Source organism: Archocentrus centrarchus, chromosome 6, assembly GCF_007364275.1.
Source record: "Archocentrus centrarchus isolate MPI-CPG fArcCen1 chromosome 6, fArcCen1, whole genome shotgun sequence".
Taxonomy (NCBI): domain Eukaryota; kingdom Metazoa; phylum Chordata; class Actinopteri; order Cichliformes; family Cichlidae; genus Archocentrus; species Archocentrus centrarchus.
The window spans coordinates 29,678,191-29,699,291 of record NC_044351.1 but is presented as its reverse complement, the minus strand read 5'-3'; the positions used below and the strand labels follow the sequence as shown (position 1 = coordinate 29,699,291).

Genomic DNA, 21,101 nt, shown 5'->3' with positions numbered 1-21,101 from the left:
CAACAGCCACTGTACTTGCCAGACTTTATTTCACAGTAAGAAGGACTGATCTCTTTACCAAAAATGAAAATATAACTGGTTGTACTTTCTCCTCCTTGAATTTGTTGTGCTCTTCATCCTCATCTCCTCTCATAAAACTTCATTGCTATGACACATTTCCCCTCAAGAGAAAAGATGAAGCGCAAACAGATCACGGATTTTATACTCACCATACCGTGCAGGGGCACAAATTGGTACATTTCAAAGTGCTGCTGGTCAAAACCATGTTTTTCATTCCTCTTCTGCAACCGTGGAAAGGAAAAGTGAGACAACAGAATAAAATATATATAGTGATAACCGAATGGGACAGTCAGACAAAAAGAGACCATTAGCCTAAAGCTAAAATGTTGGGAGCAAAAGTGTGTTTGGGGGTAGATGAAGACATATGAAGACAAAGGGTAGAGAGAGAAAAAAAAATAATCTTAGCTTGTTGCCTTTAGCTGTGGATTAATCCTGACAGCCCCAGGAGTCAATCAGTCTGTTTGCTCCTCTCATCTCTGGGCAGACTGGAGAATAACAAGGCTGTCTAAATGCCAGCCAGGGGCAGGTGGAGGTTTCAGGAATAGTGGTGGACGATGGAGATGGAGCAAGAAAGCAAAGCCTAAAGAAAGAATATCAACTCAGAATTTCTTCAACTTGTGTGGTTCCTACATCCATATCAACAAAAATGCGCTCTGCAAAATTTGACTGCTGCAGCTTGAGATTCTGAAAATTTGTAGAAATGTGTAAAAACTATCACAGTAATTCAATATATCTGGTTATAGTGTCCACAAATAATGTCCACCTTTCATCCACGGATACTGTACATGGATGTTTTGTTCATATTTTGTGTAAATTTCATTGTATTTGCTGCTAATCTCTGTTTTAATGCATTAGAGACTAAATAAATGAAAATATAAATACTTGTTTTAACTTTAATATTTTTCAGTAGTCTGGAATCACAGTTGTTTATGATTGAGAGGTGCTTGACTTTTCAGCACATTATAAGTGAGCAGTTAGTGTATTATAGGAAATCACTAGCACAGCCCAGGAGGCATTCTGATAAACACAGAAATCTTATCAAAGGATATTCTCCACACCTCCTAAATGGCCGGTGCTTGCTCTGCCTGTCCGATGTAAATTACTATTAGAAGCAGAAGACCAGAAAAAAAAAAAAAGTATGCATTTTTGCCCCCAGAGAACAATAGGAAATAACATAATGGTACCACATATCAGAAGTAGTAATGATTTAAGCCCAGCAGGGTAGAAGCTGGGGGTTGGGACACAGAAAATAAAGGCTTTCACCTGTCCTTGAAGCTCAGGCTGAGATTTCACCCAAAAGGCTGAAATGTCTGTCACTCAATGTCATCATAATTAAAACAATGATTTTCTCTCTCTGTCGCTGCTGTCACACAGACACTATTAAATCACTTCCTTCTGACTTTTATACCAAATATATTCACTCTAAAATAGCATTACTTCATTACTTCTCTAACACATTATTTTAATACGTTAGTATCCTCCATTAGGTTAGCATGTTTTCTTTATGACCAAGAGTTAATATGCTAGGTTAATATTATTTAATGGTGTTTTAATAACCTGTCATGGAACGGCTGTGTCGCAGGCAGGAATAGGACCCCAGTGCAGGACTCAGAAGACAGGGCTGAGCTTAAATTCAGCTTTATTGCTGGTTCACACCAGGGAAAATATACCATATATTGACTGGGCTGGACAGGAGCCAGGGAGACACTAACTAGGAAATTAGGAGGAAACTCGTACAAACGGAGCACACAGTGTGAGGGGAGCCAAAGACAGGGACACAAAGAAGAACAGGACGAGGACACATACAATATATACACACATGAGGAAATCAGGAAGAGTGGAGATAACAGGGGAAGACAGGTGAACTGAATCTAACTAACGAGACAAAGGAAGCAAAACTGAGTACAAAGCATGCGATACAAGGGACTGGCAAATTAGCAAGAAGTAGACAAACAGAAACTCAAAGACTTGAGACTACACAGGGAGGCAGGCACACTGAGGAAATATAATAACACAGTACACTTGAATGAATCACAGACCAGAACTAAGACACAGATACAGAAAATAAACAATACGGGGAAGAGACCGACTTAACACAGGAGAGACAAAGGGCAAAACACAGAGACAAGACAGCGTTGGGGACACTATGGGGGAAACAGAAAGGGAACAAGCATAATCTAACGAGGAACTAAGAGCTAGAAGCTAAGATTACAAACTCAGAAGCACAAAGAAATAATATCATTCTGAGAGGCAGAACTTGAAAATGAGTCACATTTTTCATCCAAAGAATAAATCATGAACCACAAATCCCAAAACGCTGGGGACTCAGGGACCATGACATAACCATTTAAAACACATTTTTGAGGACACTGAGAAACCGTTCAGGTGCATCTCCAGTAAATTGCGCACAGGGTGGTCAACATCTATGAATTGGCCGTAGCCATTCACCACAGCTACAGTTATTTAGATGACATCTGAGTCAGGACAGAGGAGGAATCCAAACAGTAATCTGTTGTCAACCAGGAAATTAATGACAGGAAATCAGTAAACCCTGGCTGAAGCTCTTGGGAAGTGATCATTGGAGAATAGGATTACTGGGAATGGCAGCTTGCTAGGTTTGTTAGCTTAGCACCTCATCCCACACTTGCGCTTCCTCATATACTTCTTACATTGCCCCTTCTCCAGCAGTGGGTGAGGCAGTTCAGAGGACAGGGTAAAAAGAAAAGTGTAGTTGGTGTTTTTAAATTTCTCATTGCTGTTAACAAGCAGTTGCGCAAATTTTTCTTCATTGACTTCAATCATGCATTTAAAATATTGTTTTCATTAAATATTATTAATTGTAGTAATTACAGAATACCACCTGTGCCGTTTGTGGTGTGTGTTCTGACATCATAAAAGGGAGACACAGAAAGAAGCTGAGAAAGGAGGTTTAAGGTTGGAAGTGGTACTTTTTAAATACAGTAAGAGCAGCACAAACACTCAGCTGGGTTTAACAGAAAATTGTTGCAATGATTGGTTAATGTAAATGATTAGCACGCCAAGCAGAAATCATCTTAAATTTGACACCAAAAGAGTGCTTTTGATATTTATGGTTCACTGAGTGTGTGAGTGAAGAACTGCTACTGGAGTTGTCTGCCTGAAGTGGCTCCCAGGCATCGCCCTTTTATAATATTGAAGAGTTACTTTGATGAGGACAATTAGACCTAATCTCATTCACTAATTAGTGTAATTCTTGAAACCAATTTATTAGAATTGATACCAACTTATGTAAAGTTAATTTTAGCTTTGGACTGTTAAATTTTTCAGTGGAAATAATACATCATTAATCATCTCGTTTGCACAAAAAAAAAAAACTCCTCATTTGAATAAAGAGGATATACTGGTTCCAAAACTTTGACTTTTTCCGAAACTAATTAAACACTAAACATAGGACAGTAGTGGAAAAAATGAGGGCTGCAGAATAAAACAGTGCAGGGGGTTTGCATTTGCATTCATGCCATTTTTCCCTGTCTTGAAGATGCTAAAATTACAGGGCCTCGGAGGTGACTGGATTACATTAGCTCTAATAGTACTTAAACATTTTGCAGCCATGCTGGGATTAAGTTTTACACTGCATAACAATGCACAAAGTTGACCACTGAGGGAAAAGGACTATAATAAAGGCAGCAAAATGACTCTTCTGTTACATACACACACTGCACAGCAAATTAGTTAGTGTTGCAATTTTTTAGTCATCCTATTATATAGATTGCTGTATCTTCTAACTCTGTATAGCACCAATGCAAGGTCACACTTTTAAACGTGAGCTGGCATTGCTGCCAGTGGTAGTTTTTATTTATATATCAATATGTTCAGCTACTTTCAATACTACTTATATTTATTTAGACTTTCTCTCTGATTGATCTTTCTGAGTTAATTTCAGTAGGTACTTCTTCTAACCCATTAACGTGTCTGTTAGACCCCATTCCTATAAGACTACTCAAAGAAGTCCTACAGTACCATTAATTAATGCTTCAATCTCAAACATGATCAATCTATCTGTAATCTATTAACTGGCTACATACCACAGGAGTAATTAAACCAATATTTAAAAAGCTATAATGCACCACAGCTGTCTTAGCTAATTATAAGCCAATCTCCAACCTTGGCCATGGCTTCCAGTAATACTATGAGAAATCTTGGAGTCATTTTTGACCAGGATTTGTCCTTCAATGCACATATTAAACTAATATGTAGGACTGTTTTTTCTAAAATTAGAAACACCCTGTCTCAAAGTGATGCTGAAAAGCTACTGTAAGTCATGCATTTATTACTTCTAGGCTGGACTATTGTAATTCATTATTATCAGACTGTCCTAAAAGTTCCATGAAAAACCTTCAGCTGCTTCAAAATGATGCAGCTAGAGTACTGACAGGGACTAGAAAGAGAGAGCAGATTTCTCCCATATTGGCTTCTCTCCATTGGCTCCCTGTTAAATCTAGAATTGAAATTAAAATTCTTCTTCTCATATAGAAGGTCTTGAATAATCAGGCCACATCTTATCTTAAAGACCTCATAGTACCATATCACCCCAATAGAGCACTTCGCTCTCAGACAGCTGGCTTATTTGTGGTTCCTAGGATACTTAAGAGTAGAATGGGAGGCAGAGCCTTCAGCTTTCAGGCCCCTCTTCTGCAGAACCAGCTCCCAGGTTGGATTTGGGAGACAGACCCTGAACCCTCCTTTAGTTATTCTGCAATAGGCCTAGGCTGCTGGAGGGTTCCCATGATGCTCTGAGCATTTCTTTTTAACGCTCTGCTTTTCACTCTCTGTTTATACACCACTCTGTATTTAATCATTAGTTATTAATCTCTGGCTCTCATCCACAGCATGTCTTTTGTCTTGTCTCCCTACCTCACCCCAAATTGGTCACAACAGATGGTTGCCCCTCCCTGAGCCTGGTTCTGCAGGAGGTTGCTTCCTGTTAAAAAGGGAGTTTTTCTTTCCCACTGTCACCAAGCATTTGCTCATAGGGGATTGTTGGATTTTCTCTGTAATTATTGCAGGGTCTTTACCTTACACCAGTGGTTCTCAAATCCAGGCCTCGTGGCCCAGTGTCTTGCAGGTTTTAGATGTGTCCCTGATCCAACACACCTGAATCAAATGGCTGAATTACCTTCTCAGTATGCAGTCGAGTTCTCCAGAGTCCTGCTAATGACTTCTATATTTGGCTCAGGTGTGTTGAAGCAGAGCCACATCTAAAACCTGCAGGACACTGGGCCAGAAGGCCTGGATTTGAGAACCACTGCCTTAAAGCACCTTGAAGCAATTGTATGTTGCGAATTGAATTGAATTGAATTGAATATTAAACCTGCTAAAAATGCATATTGTATGCAAAGATTAACTAGCCTTACACTTGAGCTAGCTGTGCACAGCATGTTTACTTCTCTATGCTGTGCTTGAGCACAGTCTCACAGAGCAAGTATATTGTTGAAGACTTTTAGTCTTGTTAAATGTTTACCAATAAATCTTCAGATTACTAAATTAATAATTCCTTCAAGTCTCTGATAACTGAAAACAAGTAAATAAGTAAACCTTCACTCAAGACACAGCCACTAGAGTGCTAAATAATGGCTGATTCATAGCCAACAGTACTGCATTTTACATGAACTCTGACATGTGAAAGGAAATAGGGGCACAGACCTGAAACAGTCAACTATTAAACTGCCATGAACACCAGTTATTTGCAGTTGTTGTTCTTTCATTACCCGCCAACATGACCATTAAGATAGACAATGTGGATTAGGAATGTAGCAGTTGCTAAAACAACAAAATAATTGAGTAAGTCACTCTGACCACAATTCTTATCGGTGTTAGAGGAAGAGACTCAAGTTTTAAATGACACACGTATACACGCACACACACACGCACGCACGCACGCACGCACGCACACACATATATTAAGAGCAGTTATGATTCCACACAAAACCTGAAAGGTTATGAGCACCTCCGTCCTCATTTTAAATATTGTTCTGACCACTGCTATGTCAGAGCCTCACAATATTTTAAACAGCTTTAAAGTTAAGGCTCCAAAAGACACCAACATAACAATCATGGTCTAAATTAGCAGTCAAATCAGTGGACATTAAGCCTTTCAAATGCCTCTGTTAGTATCCAAGTGTGAGTAAAAGCAGCCACACTCTTTACAGTGCATATCTTTGAGTCCTAATATGATTTAAAGTGGTTATTTATAAAGAAAAAAACCTTATCACAGACTGTGATACATCCATCCATTTTCTTCTGGTTATCCAATTCAAGGCCGCAGGTGGGCTGGAGCCTACCACAGCTGTCATAGGGTGAGACACAGGGTGCAACACTGACAGGTCACCAGTTTGTCACAGGGCTAACATAGAGACAGACGACCATTCATGCTCACATTCACACTTACAGCCAATTTTGAATCACCAATTAACCTATGTCCAATATCCGTGGACTGTGGGAGGAAGCCAGAGTGCCCAGAGAGAACCCACACAGACACTGGGAGCACATGAAAACTCTGCACAGAAAAGCTTCAGCATGAATTCAAACCGAGGACCTTCTAGCTGTGTGGCGACAGTGCTAACCACCTCACCACTATGCCTGTATCTAGTTATGAAGTGGAAAGTTAATTATAGAGACCAACACTCTATTTTGTTCCAGGCTGTGAATCTGTTTATTTCTCCTCTAAATGTGGGCATTTTAGCATTGAGGTCTACAGTATGTAGGTTGACTAGATTTGGGCAACAATTTCAAATGACTGAGGAATTGCAGTTTTTGGCACTTCCACGTTGGCTTTCTAGTTTGCATCTAAATAAAAAAGAAGCGAGAAAACTCATGAAAACTCATCTTCTTTCCCTTTTAACGCAAATGATACTTTGCCTACTTTCTTCTTTATGTTCTTTGTAGTGCCTAACATGCAGAGATGGGTGTGCACATTGTAGCTACAGAGATCCATATATTACCTGTCTCCTTCACAAACTTATGGTGTGTTCAAAAAGAACTTTTGCAACAAAGCAGTGTGAAGTGAGGGCCAGCAGACAAGCTCCATTAATGCCGAGGCAGGCTGATGATGACATAGCCACGATGCAACGCAGATAAGGAGGAGTGGGAGAAGAGAGGAGCAGAGAAATAGAGTGATTAGGTGTGGGGAGTATTCATTTAGGAAGACAAACAGCTTCATTTAAAGTTAGCCAAGCACAGAGACACCCTCTCCCACTACAAATAGGTTGAAATTTGCATTTTTTTTTTTTTTTTTTCCTCTGACAGGCGATCCAAGCTCTCACTCTCTTGGTCTCACGTCTCAAGTGATAATAGATTATCTAGGGTCTCGCCTGAAGAGCTACTGTCTTTGATTTGTTTTTGAACACATTTTCTGTCTGCTTTTGCTCAAGTAATTCCTCTCCACTCTTGATCTGCTGCTGATATTGTCACAGCCATACTTATCTATAAGGGCTGTTTTCTGTTTCATTCCTTGACTGCATGCAGAAAAGGAGCCGAGTGCAGAGTTTGCAGTCATTTCACGATTATTAAACAGAAGAAATGCCACACTCCCGACCATTACATTTGATTTCTCCATATCTTTTGCAATCACAATCCAGTGATGGTTTTACAGCTGAGAATGAAATTAAAGTTTTGAGCTTAGCGAATACATCATGATGATTATCTACTAAACAGTCCCAGCAGCTGTAGATATAATTTTTCTGCAGACTGCCATAAAAAAAAAATCTCAGACAGAAGATGTTTTATTTGCAGGTGAATATAAGATTCTCCTTCTCGTGTCCTTATTCACTGGCTACACCCGGCTGTATTTTTAGAGGGAGTTGCAGGTATACATACTTAGTGTTATCACTGCTACTTTTATTCAGGTACACTGAGAGTGTTTAAGCTTTGCTGACCCAAAGCACGTGGGTTTGTGGGAATATAAGCACAGCCTCCTGTGTCTATGTGGATGGGTAGGTGTCTTGATGGTGTATAGGGAGTTGGATTACGGCCATTATGCTAAAAAATCAGCATGTCTACATGCCTTGAAGGTTTCACTGCACTTCACATGCAGTACAGTCATGCACTTGCACAAATTCTAAATATTTAGCACTTGGATACTTGCCTCTTTTGCCCTGCCAGAGGGATTTAGTAGCCTGGGCAACAAGGCTTCTCTTTAAGAGGTTTTATGTGAATAAAAAGCTTGGAGATAGGAAATTTTCCATTTGATATATTTTTAGGTGTGCTTGACATTTCTGTTATTTATCCTTGGAAATGTTTTCCAAGTACACATCTTTTGAGCTTTTTTTTTCTTTGTAGACAGAAAATTGCAACGTGTTTGATGTGTCTCATGAAGTGCATGCCACTCATAATGTGTATTAATGACATCTAAAGTTAGTGTTGCTGTGTTAAAAATGGTTACAAATTAAATCTGAGGCACTACAATATTTCAGATTAATTACATTGCTATTAATTAGTCTCACTCGCACAAGTAGTAACTTTTTTTATACACTGGCCTCCATGATCTTGAAGGAATAAACAAGACAGCAACTATATTTATACAAGTCACTGAATAAATCAGGTGAGTAATGAATGCTCATAATGATTATGGGGGGTCACACAGCTGTTAGCTGAGGAATCACTTGCTGAAATGCAGTAGTTGCAGGTGTAGGTCCAAAAACTGTGGATTAGCTGATCAGCTTCCAGGGTAGTGTTTGGCTTAGAGACTGATGTGGTTTGAAACAGGCAGATTTTTAATGATATCAACCTTGTTAATTGTAGGTGTGTTGTGTTTAAAATTGGATAATTCTACTAAAGCTATGCTGTAAATGGCATGCTGATATACTCATGTTATGCAAGAATTCTCTGAAATAGGCGTAAAAAAAAAAAAAAAAGCAAAAGAAAATGAATCCCACTGTTTTCACAGTGTTGCAAAAACAGATCAATAGTTCCTCCTCAGTTTGAAGCCCTAAATAAAATTTACACAGTGTACTGCTTCAGTAAAATTACCCATTTATTAAATTATCTACTCCCTGACTTCTATAGATAACCTATTTAAATTAGATCACTTTGGCTTTTGGAATACAACAAAGAGGATTCAGCAGCATCCCAGAAATTCCACTGTGATCCTTGAAGAATAGGAAAGAACTGTGGAAGGAGAGTTATAGGAGATTTCATCTCAGATCAATGGGGGGATACAGCACATATACAGCAGATGCATCTTACTGAAATACCATAAATCCATCACAAACTGAGTACCACACAAATTGAGTCTAAGTTAGAACATTTAACTTTTTATCACTGGTAAATCAAAACTAAATAAAAAAAATAAAGAGTGATTCAAAAAAGGAAAAAATCTGTGGGGAAAGGACTTGGCATGCAAAAAAGAGTAAAACAAAGTAAATAAATAAAGTGCCAGAGGTCTGGCATAGACCAAGCAAAAAAGCAAAGTTATCTTTTGCATCATTCCCAAATAATACTAACACATAACTGTGTAGTAAGAGTTTTCCATACAAAACCAAAAACTAAATGCCAGTGGTTATCCAGCCCAAAGCTTCAATTTCTTGTCCACACAAATTGATAATTGAGATAGTAATTAAGTATTACTTCCATGTCCAAGGATATCTGCATCTATTCACTGTACACATTATAAGAATTTAGGGTTAGCATTATTTAGTGGTCCTACCCATGCTGTTCATTGGATTTTGGGCGTTGAGTAGAAATTCGAATAAGCATCACCCTTAATGTTCTATCATATTCGAAATAAAAGTGTGTAAACTATGCAGCCAGACATTCAAACAAATATATTGTTAATGTTTTGAACATGATGACCATTAGCTCAGGATGATGCACAGTCTCTAGGAGAAGCAGTTTTAACCTAGTTCTGCTAGCATGATTAAAATGTATGTAACAGCCAACTGGATGAGACCAGTTTTACAATATTTTCATCTTAAAGCATGTCAGCTACAACATAAAAGAATCATCCAGAAACAATGTGTTTTAAGCATCTCAGCAAGCTGGCATAAATAAGTTACAGTAGTGACATTATTCCAGTCAGTAGCCCTTTTTTCACTGACATGCCACAGCAGGAAAAGCACAGGTTGAATTAATGATGGCCCCATTTCATTAGGTGCCCCTACAGTAAGCTATGACAGTGGACCAGCATGTACATTCCTAATGAAATGTGGCCATCATTAATACACCTGTTCTTTCCCTGCTGTGACAATTGAAAATGTACACTGATGGAACAAGAATCCATCATTTGTGTTTCTCTTTCAAATGATCCAATTGTTCAGAAATTAATAAGTGGTTCATATTAATGCAAACAGTGTATTAAAAAGAGAGTGTGCCTCAAAAATTGAACTTTCACCCAATTAGCTCTTCACAGCTGTAACATTTCCTGCTCAGTGTGTGCAGCTTTTTTCTAAAGGCACTATAAAAACCCAGACTGGATTTCATCCCGGAATCACTTGACATTTATTGTACATATATCCTGACTTGTTTTTCTCCCCTCTCTGCCCTAAATTGTCTGCAAATATATTTTTTTTTTTTACCTTGAAAAGGTGGAGGAGACCCATTTTCCAATTACAGATCTTGTCTTTAGGTGTTAATTGCTGACTGACCTCCGGAGCTGTTATTGGATGCCATGCAGGTTTTTTAATAACCTCTAATCGCAGTGAAACAGAGAGCCATAATAGAGAAGTGCCAAGGTGCTTTTTAACACAGCATCCTTCAGTAAGGTGTAATCTCATCCAAACACAGAAGCTCGCTGAATGCCAAGTCAGAACGCGCTTTTGCAAAACATGAGCCACTGTGATTCATGCTCTTCCGGCACCAAATTGACACACGGTGTTTTATTGTTTGGGTTAAATTAGGGCAGCTAAGCAGCGCAGATCTTATTGAGAGTAGTGTCATTTAGTTTTTGGGGGGGGGGTTTGCTATTTTTTTATTCATTACTGGGGTTGTTTTGTTTTTGTTTTTTTGGGGGGGGGGCATCAGATCTTGATTTGTTTTGGATTTCCACTGAATATGTTTTAACTTGGCAGAATGTAAAACACTAAAAACCAAAATTTACTCTGGAGTAAATAATGACTACACCATGTTTTACTGCAGCCACACTGTATTATTGCTCTTTTCACATCTGTGCAGATCATTACATTTCACATTCACCACATGCTCATGAGCATCCAGGCCAACAGAAGAGCACTAAATTTTGCAAAGGGAATTAGTAGCCATTTTCCCGCCTTTCCTCATACGTGTATGTTTTTTGTCTGTTTCCAGGCACTCCTCCAGCTACAGGTACCGGCACATTGATCATTTACCTGGAAGACTACAATGACAATGCCCCCTATGTGTTACCATCAGTAGCACGAGTGTGTGAGGATGCCCATGATGTGACTGTTGCTGTAGTTGGGGGCTGGGACAAGGACCTCCCACCCAACGCTGCACCCTTTAAGATAGAACTGGGAAAACAACCTGACCTAGACAAAACATGGAAAGTTACCAGGGTTAACTGTAAGTATTCTATTTTAAAATTTGATTTGTCTGCTTTCTTACAGAACTAAACTGAACTGTGACAGATTAGCCTATTTTTGCATACTGCTTGTACGGTTCTATCAAAGATAGAATGTCTCAGAGCTACACACAAGGTGTCCATTGATTTTGGTCCCATGACACACCCAAGGTCACCAAACAGGTATAGTGTGCAGTGTGGGACAGGTATAAAGAAAGCTTATACCTGTCCCACACTGCACACTATACCTGTTTGGTGTGGGACAGGTATAAAGAAAGCTTATACTGAGAGGTGCCAGCGTCCACCTTGAAGATCCTTGAAAGTTTTACTATTGTTCAAGACCACTTTCAAAAATTACAAGAAATCAGGCAAAACTAAACGAGGGGTCGCTCAAGACTTTTGCACAGTAATGTAGATCAGCATGTTCTACAGTACTGTGAGACTCGCATGTGTTGACTTTTACATCCTTAAAAAAAAGTGGATTACCAGGTCACAACAGATGCGCTGACAATAGTCAAACTGGGCTCACTCTCAAATTGTTACATAAAATGCACTGGGTAGCTTTAGGTGCTATTTTTTCAATGTGAAGGCTTAATATTATAAAGTCTCAGATCTTAAGTCAATTTTTTAAATCTACCAAGTAATTATGTGAGTGGAAGCAAAGTAAAACAGAGTTTATGCAAAAGTAATCAGCCAGTGAGAATAAAAATAAGAAACATGCATAGCTCTTAAAATAAGAACTGATGCACACTCGTGACTGAGAACGTTGTGATTTATGCCACAATCACTGCTCCTTCCTCCTAATTCAGACTTTGATTCTCTTTAGAACAGGACCATTATGTCTCAGCATCCATAATTACCATGACCGGTGTGTCAAAGCAGTGATGCTAAAGGACACCTTGTGTTTATATATGCAAAGCCTGCAGTAGCTAATAGAATGGCAGTATTTGAGGTTTTTGAAGGAAAGTGCCTTACTTAGATACAATAATTGAGTTTGTATAACAAGAAGTGCTTCACCTAATAAAACATCAAGAGGGAAATATGCCCATGTGGAATAGACTGGCATTTATATAGCACTTTCCTAGTCTTAAGTGTTTTGACTTAAAACTGCATTCTCTTCTTTATACAGCACTACGTCTACCTCACATCCACGCAGATGGCCAATTTAGAAAAATTATTAACCTAATATGCACAACTTTGGACTGCGGGAGGGTGGAGCACTGAGAGAAAACCCCACTCAGTCAGAGGCAGAGCAAACAAACTCCACACAGAAAGCCCCCAGCTGAAATTTGAACCTAGAGCCCTGTTGTTGTGAGGTGACAGTGCTGGCCACTGCTCTCCTAATAACCTTAACAGACTGAAGGACACTTCTCTCTTCTCTCTGTATACTGGTTTTCCTTTCTCAGGGGAATTTAACCCACTTCTCACAGAGTTGCTGGAAAGCAGCCTGGGGAATTTAGAAGTTTAAAGGAAAATGTATGAGAAGTGTTAGAGAAAGCTGATAGAGCACTGAAGTAAATTTCATGTCAGAAATGTTTAAGGGTCAGTTCATCTGAGTACAATTTGATATCCTGTCACACAGCGTTGATTTGGTCTGTCCAGAATAGTGGAGCAGTCATGACTGCAGAGAGTCCTACAGATCACATGATAAGGATGAGGAGAAAAATGATACACTGAGAGAAGTGGGGAGAAGGATAGACCGACAACCAAGACACTGAATCAGGGTTGCATGACCGACAGTGCTGTCTGTGTTTGTTTGAGTGACAGACCAGAGCTAAAACCTGCCCAGAGGTATTAGCTGTGACTGACAGTGGAAGAGGGGGGTACAGACACTCCTCAATCACCACCGCTGGAAGAGACAGATAGGGCCAGCAGAGAAAGAACCCATTCCTAGTGAAATAGACTGGCACTGTGCTCATCTCAGTTGTGTCCGTGTGTGTCCGTGTGTGTGTGTGTGTAGCACCAGGAGAGCTGGTGGTTCTGCCGTGACAATACAGTATATTTCTGTGTAAAAACAGCTTGAGGGGTCTTGGCAACATACACACAAAATGCAATTACAATTAAAAGCTTGGAGAAGTATTGTGGCTATGAAAAATATGTTTCCGTATTCCTCACTTTAAATTTCTGTTTTAAACTGTTCCTCAGTGTATGTCTGAACAGCAAAATATAGGAGTCTCTTGGATAATCTAATGAAAGTCAGTAAAAGTTGTGCAATTTAACCAAAACTGCATCAGCAAATCTGTCTAAAGTCAGCAAGAATCAAGACGCTAACAAACTAAAAAAAGTTTTTGCTTGAATCCAGAACTCGGACAGTCTGGCGAACCTTGAAGTTGTCTAATGGTCTTTTTGATATTTTTCAGCGAGGGAAAAGTTCAGCATGTGTGAAAAGTGTTGAGGGCTGATGTCAGTATGGATTTGTATGTTTGAAATTATGAACAGTCTCTGCAGCAAGTGCGCAGCTGCTGTAAGCCCAGAGGGGAAAACATATATCAGTCAGTCACCACCTGTGCTGCTTAAAGCCACACTTTGGCCCAATCCCTCCCGTTGTCCTTTCTGCATGCTGCGGTGTAGTGAAGTGTGTTAAAACTGTTTAAGTTTCTATATGATTCAATTGCTATGATGGGCAATTAGCTGACATATAAAACAAAGTAGGTAGGAAAAGATCAGAACTTTTTTCATGCATTTTTAAAGCTGCTCTCATTACTGGAAGCTTTGAGGCTAGAGTGCTGTATTCATTTGCTGTCTGGATATGCTGGGACTGGGAGTCAAATTGCTGACCTTATGAAATATAATAAATTCCATAAGTTACGTTTGTAGTATAAGTTCATAGTGGCATAGCTTAAAAGATGGGCAAAGCCACTATGTGGTTACTCATTGGTTAGTGAGTGAGCAAGACTACAAACTTTATCCATCATATTGAAAAACAAGCGATGCTTCACACTTATACACTAGTGATTTGTCAATTACAAGGTAGGCAAAAAGGCATACCCTTATTTTTTATTTCTCTAATGAGAACAATAATTCACATTCATAAGACTCTAAACTATCACCTGCAACCATAAACTTGTCAAGAATGTGTTTGCTGAGGTCATAGTGCAAGTGTGCCAATGGCCATATTCTCATAGACTTCAGTACAACTGGATTTCTTTTTGCAATCAAAGTAATTGCCATATTTATGGCATTTCAATGTTGGATTTTCTTTTCAGACCAGTGATGTCCATTTTTAATATACAGTATATGGTAATTCAATGTAGAATCTTCACACTAGAGACAAAACAATTAAGGCAATGTAAGTGCAGTGGCATGTCAGCTGTATATTTATCTGCTTTATTTTACCTGATGTCTTAGAGTGGATGTGTATGACTTATAAGTATAAGGGACAGGGGTATGTAGCCTGCCTACTTCCCCAACCATTGATGTGTAGCTGTACATTTCAGGTCAGCAACATTACCATTTTGAAGAAGATGTCCTGAAGCATGGAAAAGAGTTGTAAGGAACTTAAAGAACTCTATGTTGCGGTCATGCAGATGAATTAAATGCAGTTGATCAAATTCATACAAAACTAACCCAGAATCTCAAAGTGAATCCCCAACCACTGCTCTCCCAAGAGAAATTTTAAGATAGTGGCCTCAGGCCCAGTTTTTTCTTCTTCACAGTCTACAACTTCACTACTGCCCTAATTGGAAGTATTCCAACCAATTCCCTAACATTTATGAAAAAGATGAATGAGACTTCAGAAAACTAAAAAAAAAAAATTCTTCTTCCTCACATTGCTATGGCACTCAGTCACCAAACCACAACCCAAATGAATACCCATGGGAGATTTGAACGTAGCACCACTACAACCAAAGCCGTTAGGTCAAGAAAGGCAACGTCCTCTGGGAAAAGGGTGTTCCATCTTATGGAATTAATTGTCAGCATTGGAACAACAAAACCCAATGTTATTTTCTGTAATTTGTCACCAATCAGTATATTTTCTTAAACTTCCTAAACTCCAAGTTGGAGCCATCAGCTCTGGCAGACAGGTAAAATGTGCTGCTATGCATACTGTGGCACATTTCAGCATGAAGTGCACTGGCTTCAGTATGTTCTGCTGTGTCTTTTGAGGAATTTTAAAGTATGATGCAACAAAATGTAACAAATCTTACGCAACTTAAGTGGTGGCAATTTTTGTTGCTTCACTTGTCAGGAACGCCTTTGCACCTAGTTACTTGAGGAGTATGTTCGTCTTTATAGCGCACACATTTAGTTGTGCTTTGCAAAAGAAGTGACCGTTAATGTCGAGAAGATGAACAATGCATTGAAAACAGGTGATTACATTCCACCCCATCCAATCCAATTAAACCTGTATTTTTCTCTTTTGTCTCCCACAGCTACACACTCCCAAATCATGCTTCTGCGCAGTCTGAAGAAAGACAACTACCAACTCCCATTGCTCATCACGGACTCAGGGGTGCCCCCTTTGTCCAATAACACAGAGGTCAAAGTTCAGGTGTGCATCTGTAATAAGAACCGGATGCACTGCAGCTCTGCCCACTCCCATCGTGCCAGGTTTCTCGTGCTGCTCGCAACACTCCTGCTCACCCTACTCTGTAAGTACCTTCACACCTAACTCCCACAACAAATGAGAACTCAAGTTTTTGTGTGTGTGTTTATCCCCAGTTCAAAAGTAGAGTTGTGCTGCTTCCAGTACAAATTTTGGTACAAAATCAATAGAGGCAAAAAGCAAAATGGTGCAGACTTCTAGCATAATTTATTTTAGAAGAAAGGCAGTTTTTGTGCTTGAGAAACAATAAAGAACTTATAATGTGTGTTCACATGTGCAGTTAGAGTGTTTAAATCTTTTGCATTCTTGCCTGGCAAGACTACATAATTTAATTCACTATGCAAAAGTCTGTCTTGTACATTTCATGTTTCTATATTTTTTGCCTACAAGCCTAGGGCACTCTCCAGCAAGTCAAACTTGAATTTACTCTAAATATCTCATTTAAGCCAAGTGATGGTATGAATAATTCAGCCTTCTCCATTTACAACACATACGTAATGGAGGACATCCAACAGCTAGTTTTGGTGCGAAGAAAAATCATTTGCATCTTTAAGTCCCCCGGATCCTGTTCTCTCTCTGTCTGGGCTTGTTCTCTGTAGTTTATAGGCAAGCTCACTGTATGCCGGCGGCTGTCTACAGCGGGAGGGATGGTGACAGAGTAAAGCAAGAAAAGAAGAAGATGAGGAATGAGAGTGTAAAAAAGAAAATGAATGTGATGGATGGGAAGGACAGAAAAAGAATTTCAGCTCTGAAAAGATGGTGTAGCTGTAATTATTCCATCTTTGTTTCGATAATTTGTGTTTGACTATGAAACGTTTTACTTCTGATCATACGACAGATTCCAGTCAGTGCTTCCCTTTGTCCTTTCAGCTCTTCTTCTTGTCATGTTTTACTGATCTTAAATATCTCTTTCCTCCCTTTTTCTCATCTACTGTCAATCTGTCAAGCCCTCTTCCTTCAGCCCCCTCTGCCACAGTTTTTCCTTGACTGTACCACTCCTCTTTCTCTTTTGTTTTCTCTCTATTTTGCCACATTTCCCCCATAATCCTTTGCTTGTGGGCAGTATCTCTGCTTCTCTCTTTCTCACAGTATCTGTGACTCACAGCTTCTAGCATGACCCGTTGCTCGTCCCGTAGAATAATGTCTTTTTTTTTTTTTTTTTTTAATTTAATAGATGACTGTTATGTGTTTTGGAAGGCTTTGTTTGAAGCTGCACCTTTAGCCCGCTCCTCATCCTCTTCTCTAATGATCCAGCTATCTGCACTTAGTTACTTGCAACTTCTGTTAACAACTCATGATTCACAGGACACAAAGTATTAAATTAAAATGACAGCGTGTAGCAAGCAGTGGCATAAGCACACCGCACGACAGCGTTGATAGGCCATTAGTCGCGGTTTCACTGCAACACACTAATCATAAGCTGATGCTGCATCAGCGTTCAAGGACAAACAGCCACCTCTTGGAAAGTTTTATGGCAGTGATCCTGAGAGTATCCCAGCTGGAGCAGTCAGTTAGCTTTTCACGGACTCCTTTTTTAGAAATATCCTGCTATATGAGGTTTCCATGGCAGCAGTCACATGTGTCTGAACTTGAAAGCATTATAATTGGTTGACATGCCAAGATGATATTAGGAGAGTCTTTGCCGCAGATGTCCTTTTTGCTCTGAGCGTCAGTACCCTTCATTACTGTACTGTAACTAGTGCAGTGATAGACAGTGGCATTCATTAACCAAATAGGTGCTTCAGAACACAGATTCTTGGGCTGCTTGTGCAGACTGTGAACGCGTCCATTCATTTGGCCCGAAGCATGTTTGTGTAGTTGGAACACACATAGCAGACAGCAGAGTTTCCTTGGAGCTGGAGGTTGGAGATTACAGACAGAGAGGAAACAAGAAAAGTGTGTGTGCGTGTCTATGTATCTCTACTGGGAATCTCAGACAGTATTACAGCTCAGCAACAGAGGTTCCACCAATTCAAACACAGAACATCTCCACAGACACACACACACACACTGCGGGAGCCCAGAGAGATGACTTCTTCTCAAGCTCATCACAGAGACCTGTGCTGGGGGACAGATAGAGGGGACTGATCACTGCAGTGTGTAGTCAGATAGTCTGACAGAGAGGCAGAGAGGATCCTGTTCCAATTCCCTTATCTCCAAACTGAACTCTGACCCCACAAGAGAGAGAGAGATGAGAGGAAGAAAAATGGAAAGAGCCAGAGGGGAAGGATGGGAAAAGGAGAACAAAGAGTAAAGGTGTGGAGATTAAACTCTTTGTTTTTTGTGCACCATGCTAAAAGTGTGTAGAATGCATGGCCAGCGCAACAGCTATTTTAATTTTTCTCTCTTCTCTTCTCTTGTATCTGTTTCTTTCTTCACTCATCCTCCCTCTCTCTTAATTCCCAACCATGTCTACTAAAAATGTAATCCATAAAATAATTAGTAACTGCATATGCATTAAGAGAAATTATTTGTGGATACTGATTATTGTTAGTGAACATAACAAGGAAGTATCTATATTAAATGTGTCTGGAATCTGTTTACTGCCTAGAAAATGTTTATGCTGCAGGAATTGGCAGAATGTTTGCAGTCTGTGTATTTCATTTCTTTTCCTCCAGTATCTACTTTTGGGAATTTTATTTATGGTTATATGTAGAAGAATGGAGGTCTTTTCTGTGTAGATATTCAGTAATCCATGTAAAAGAACAACCCTGAAGCCTGGGACAGGAACCACTTCCGGTGGCTCTGTTGGAGGCCAGCAGTGGAGGCTGAGACCAATGGGTACCACGGGCGCAAGTTCAGGTAGCTCAGGACCCTCAGGCTCAGGACCCTTGGGCCCAGGTTCAAGTTGAGATTCAGGCAGTTCAGGTCCAGGCTGTACAGGCTGAGGTTCAAGGTCAGGTAGCTCAAGACCCTCAGGCTCAAGCTCATGTTTAGTTACCTCGGGACCCTCTGCCTCCAGACACTCTGGCTCAGGCAGAGCGGGACCCTCTGACTCAAGCCATGAGCAGAAACCATCAAAAGTCTCTGAGCCAGCCAGAGGTTAAACAGGCTGAAGAGGCCTAGCGTCAACAGTCATAAGTGAAAAAGCAGTCCTTGGCTGGGGCCCAGCTGCACAGGACACTCACACACAGACTGGGGCTGTGCAGGGCTCACAACCATCTCCTCCAATGACTGGGGCTCCTGCAACCTCAGCTCAGGTTTCACAGGTGACTCAGGTGATTCTGGAGACTGGAGCTGCTCAGCAGGCTCTGGCAGCTCAGGAGGTTCAGGTATCTGGGACTGTTCGGGCGGCTTTGGAAGCTCTGGTTCCGCTGGCTTGGGCTGCTCAGTGTCTCCTCCGATGGTTGGGGCTACTCAACTGGGTCCACTGCTGATTCCAGAGACTGATGTTGAGGCTGGGGCCTGACAGTCCTGACCCTTGGAACAGGTGCAGGGACAAGCTGAGCTCTAACCACCCCCACCCTGGGAACAGTAGTGGGTGCAAGGACAGGCTAACTTTGGGCACCCTCACCCTGGGAACAGGGACAGGTGCAGGGCACTCGAGGCCAGGAGAGGCCTTGGGTGTAAAAACAGACTATAGGAAGGGTCCTGACAGAGCCACAGTCTCTGTTCTGAGGAAGCCAGCTCGGCAGCACAACAATCAGTCTCAGAATGAGCTGACCGAGTGGAATAGACACTTCTTGAGTCAGACAAATTAACAATATCATAAATGATCTTTTCATGAAGAACAGAAATGGTAGTCACAGACACAGGAAAATACCAAATGTGGACTATGTGTTATTAAACTGGACCTTTCATTGCTCTTTTTCTGTGGCTTCAAGATACAACCGCCAAAGGATGCCATTTGCTTATTACGTATTTATTTATTTTAAGACTCCAATAGTTCCATAGTTATATATATCTGTGTGTGTCTGTGTGTGATTGTCTCCTCCGCATGTGTGCAATCTATTATTAGAGGCCTATAGTTATGTTTGATGGGTAAACAACTACAGCAGCCATGCCAACACATAAAATGCCACTGGTCTCGCTACTTTCATATGGAATGGAACTCATTTATATATGTTACATGTTTAACTTTGTAAAAGGATTAACAGGAGTGTGTTTGCATGCAGTGGCTAGTCATTAGTGCATCCAGTGGAAATACTACTGGGTATTTTGGTGAAGCAAATTCGATGCAAATAACTGGCAGCAGAAAACTGGTTTTGTTCCTATAATGATTTGACATCACCTGAGAACTATGAATTTAATATCCTATAAATCTTTTTTTTTTATTTATAGTAGATGACATTGGTTCTCTTTGTGTGAGATTTTTGTGTGAGTTTTCCAGATGCACAGCAGTTTCAAATAATTGTAAGTGGAGATCAACTGTTGTTGCTGTACACTGAAGCCTTAAACTACACAGTGGTGCAGTACTGTAGTAGAAGAATTCAACTTTCCATGTTACACTTAAATAGATTAATGTAAAAGTATGCACACAAGTTAAGTAAAATTATCAAAATAACAATTAAATGCATACAATAAAGTAAAAAAATAAGCCAATTTATTACATTTACATTTATTACATTTATTACATTTTACTTTCAAGGTAACTATTTTATTCATTAGATCGGTCTTTTTGCACTTTTACTCTAAACATGTAATGATAAATGTGTCCGAAGAAATAGCATGAGGATTCAAAGATCCTAAAAAATCAATACATAAAAATGGAATCAATGGAGAAAGAACAAGAAAAGAAAACTGCATCATCTCCCCCTCTCTGGCAGATTCCCCCTGTGCTGTGTATCTAAAGGGTTGTGAAGTATGTACATAATATGGTGGAGAACTGCACCATTATTGTCTCCAGCATCAACTTAGCCCACCTTTCAGTCCATCCCCTCCCCAATAGCTTCAGCACCATGTCCTAGCTTACTTTCTGCATCGTCTCAGCCATTCAACGCTTCACTGGGGTTGTTTTTGACACCCTTAAATAATGTATGTAACCCT

The 21,101-nt window shown here is 40.0% G+C and overlaps 1 protein-coding gene across 1 annotated transcript in view; it reads left to right on the top strand.

Annotated features, from left to right (window-relative positions):
- Window positions 1-21,101, top strand: part of cdh13 (cadherin 13, H-cadherin (heart)) — a 367,414-nt gene that overhangs the window by 334,808 nt on the left and 11,505 nt on the right. The window contains exons 13-14 of the mRNA XM_030732385.1: window positions 11,338-11,571; window positions 15,943-16,161. Of these exons, the coding sequence (XP_030588245.1) occupies window positions 11,338-11,571; window positions 15,943-16,161 (453 nt within the window). The remainder of the gene's footprint in view (window positions 1-11,337; window positions 11,572-15,942; window positions 16,162-21,101) is intronic.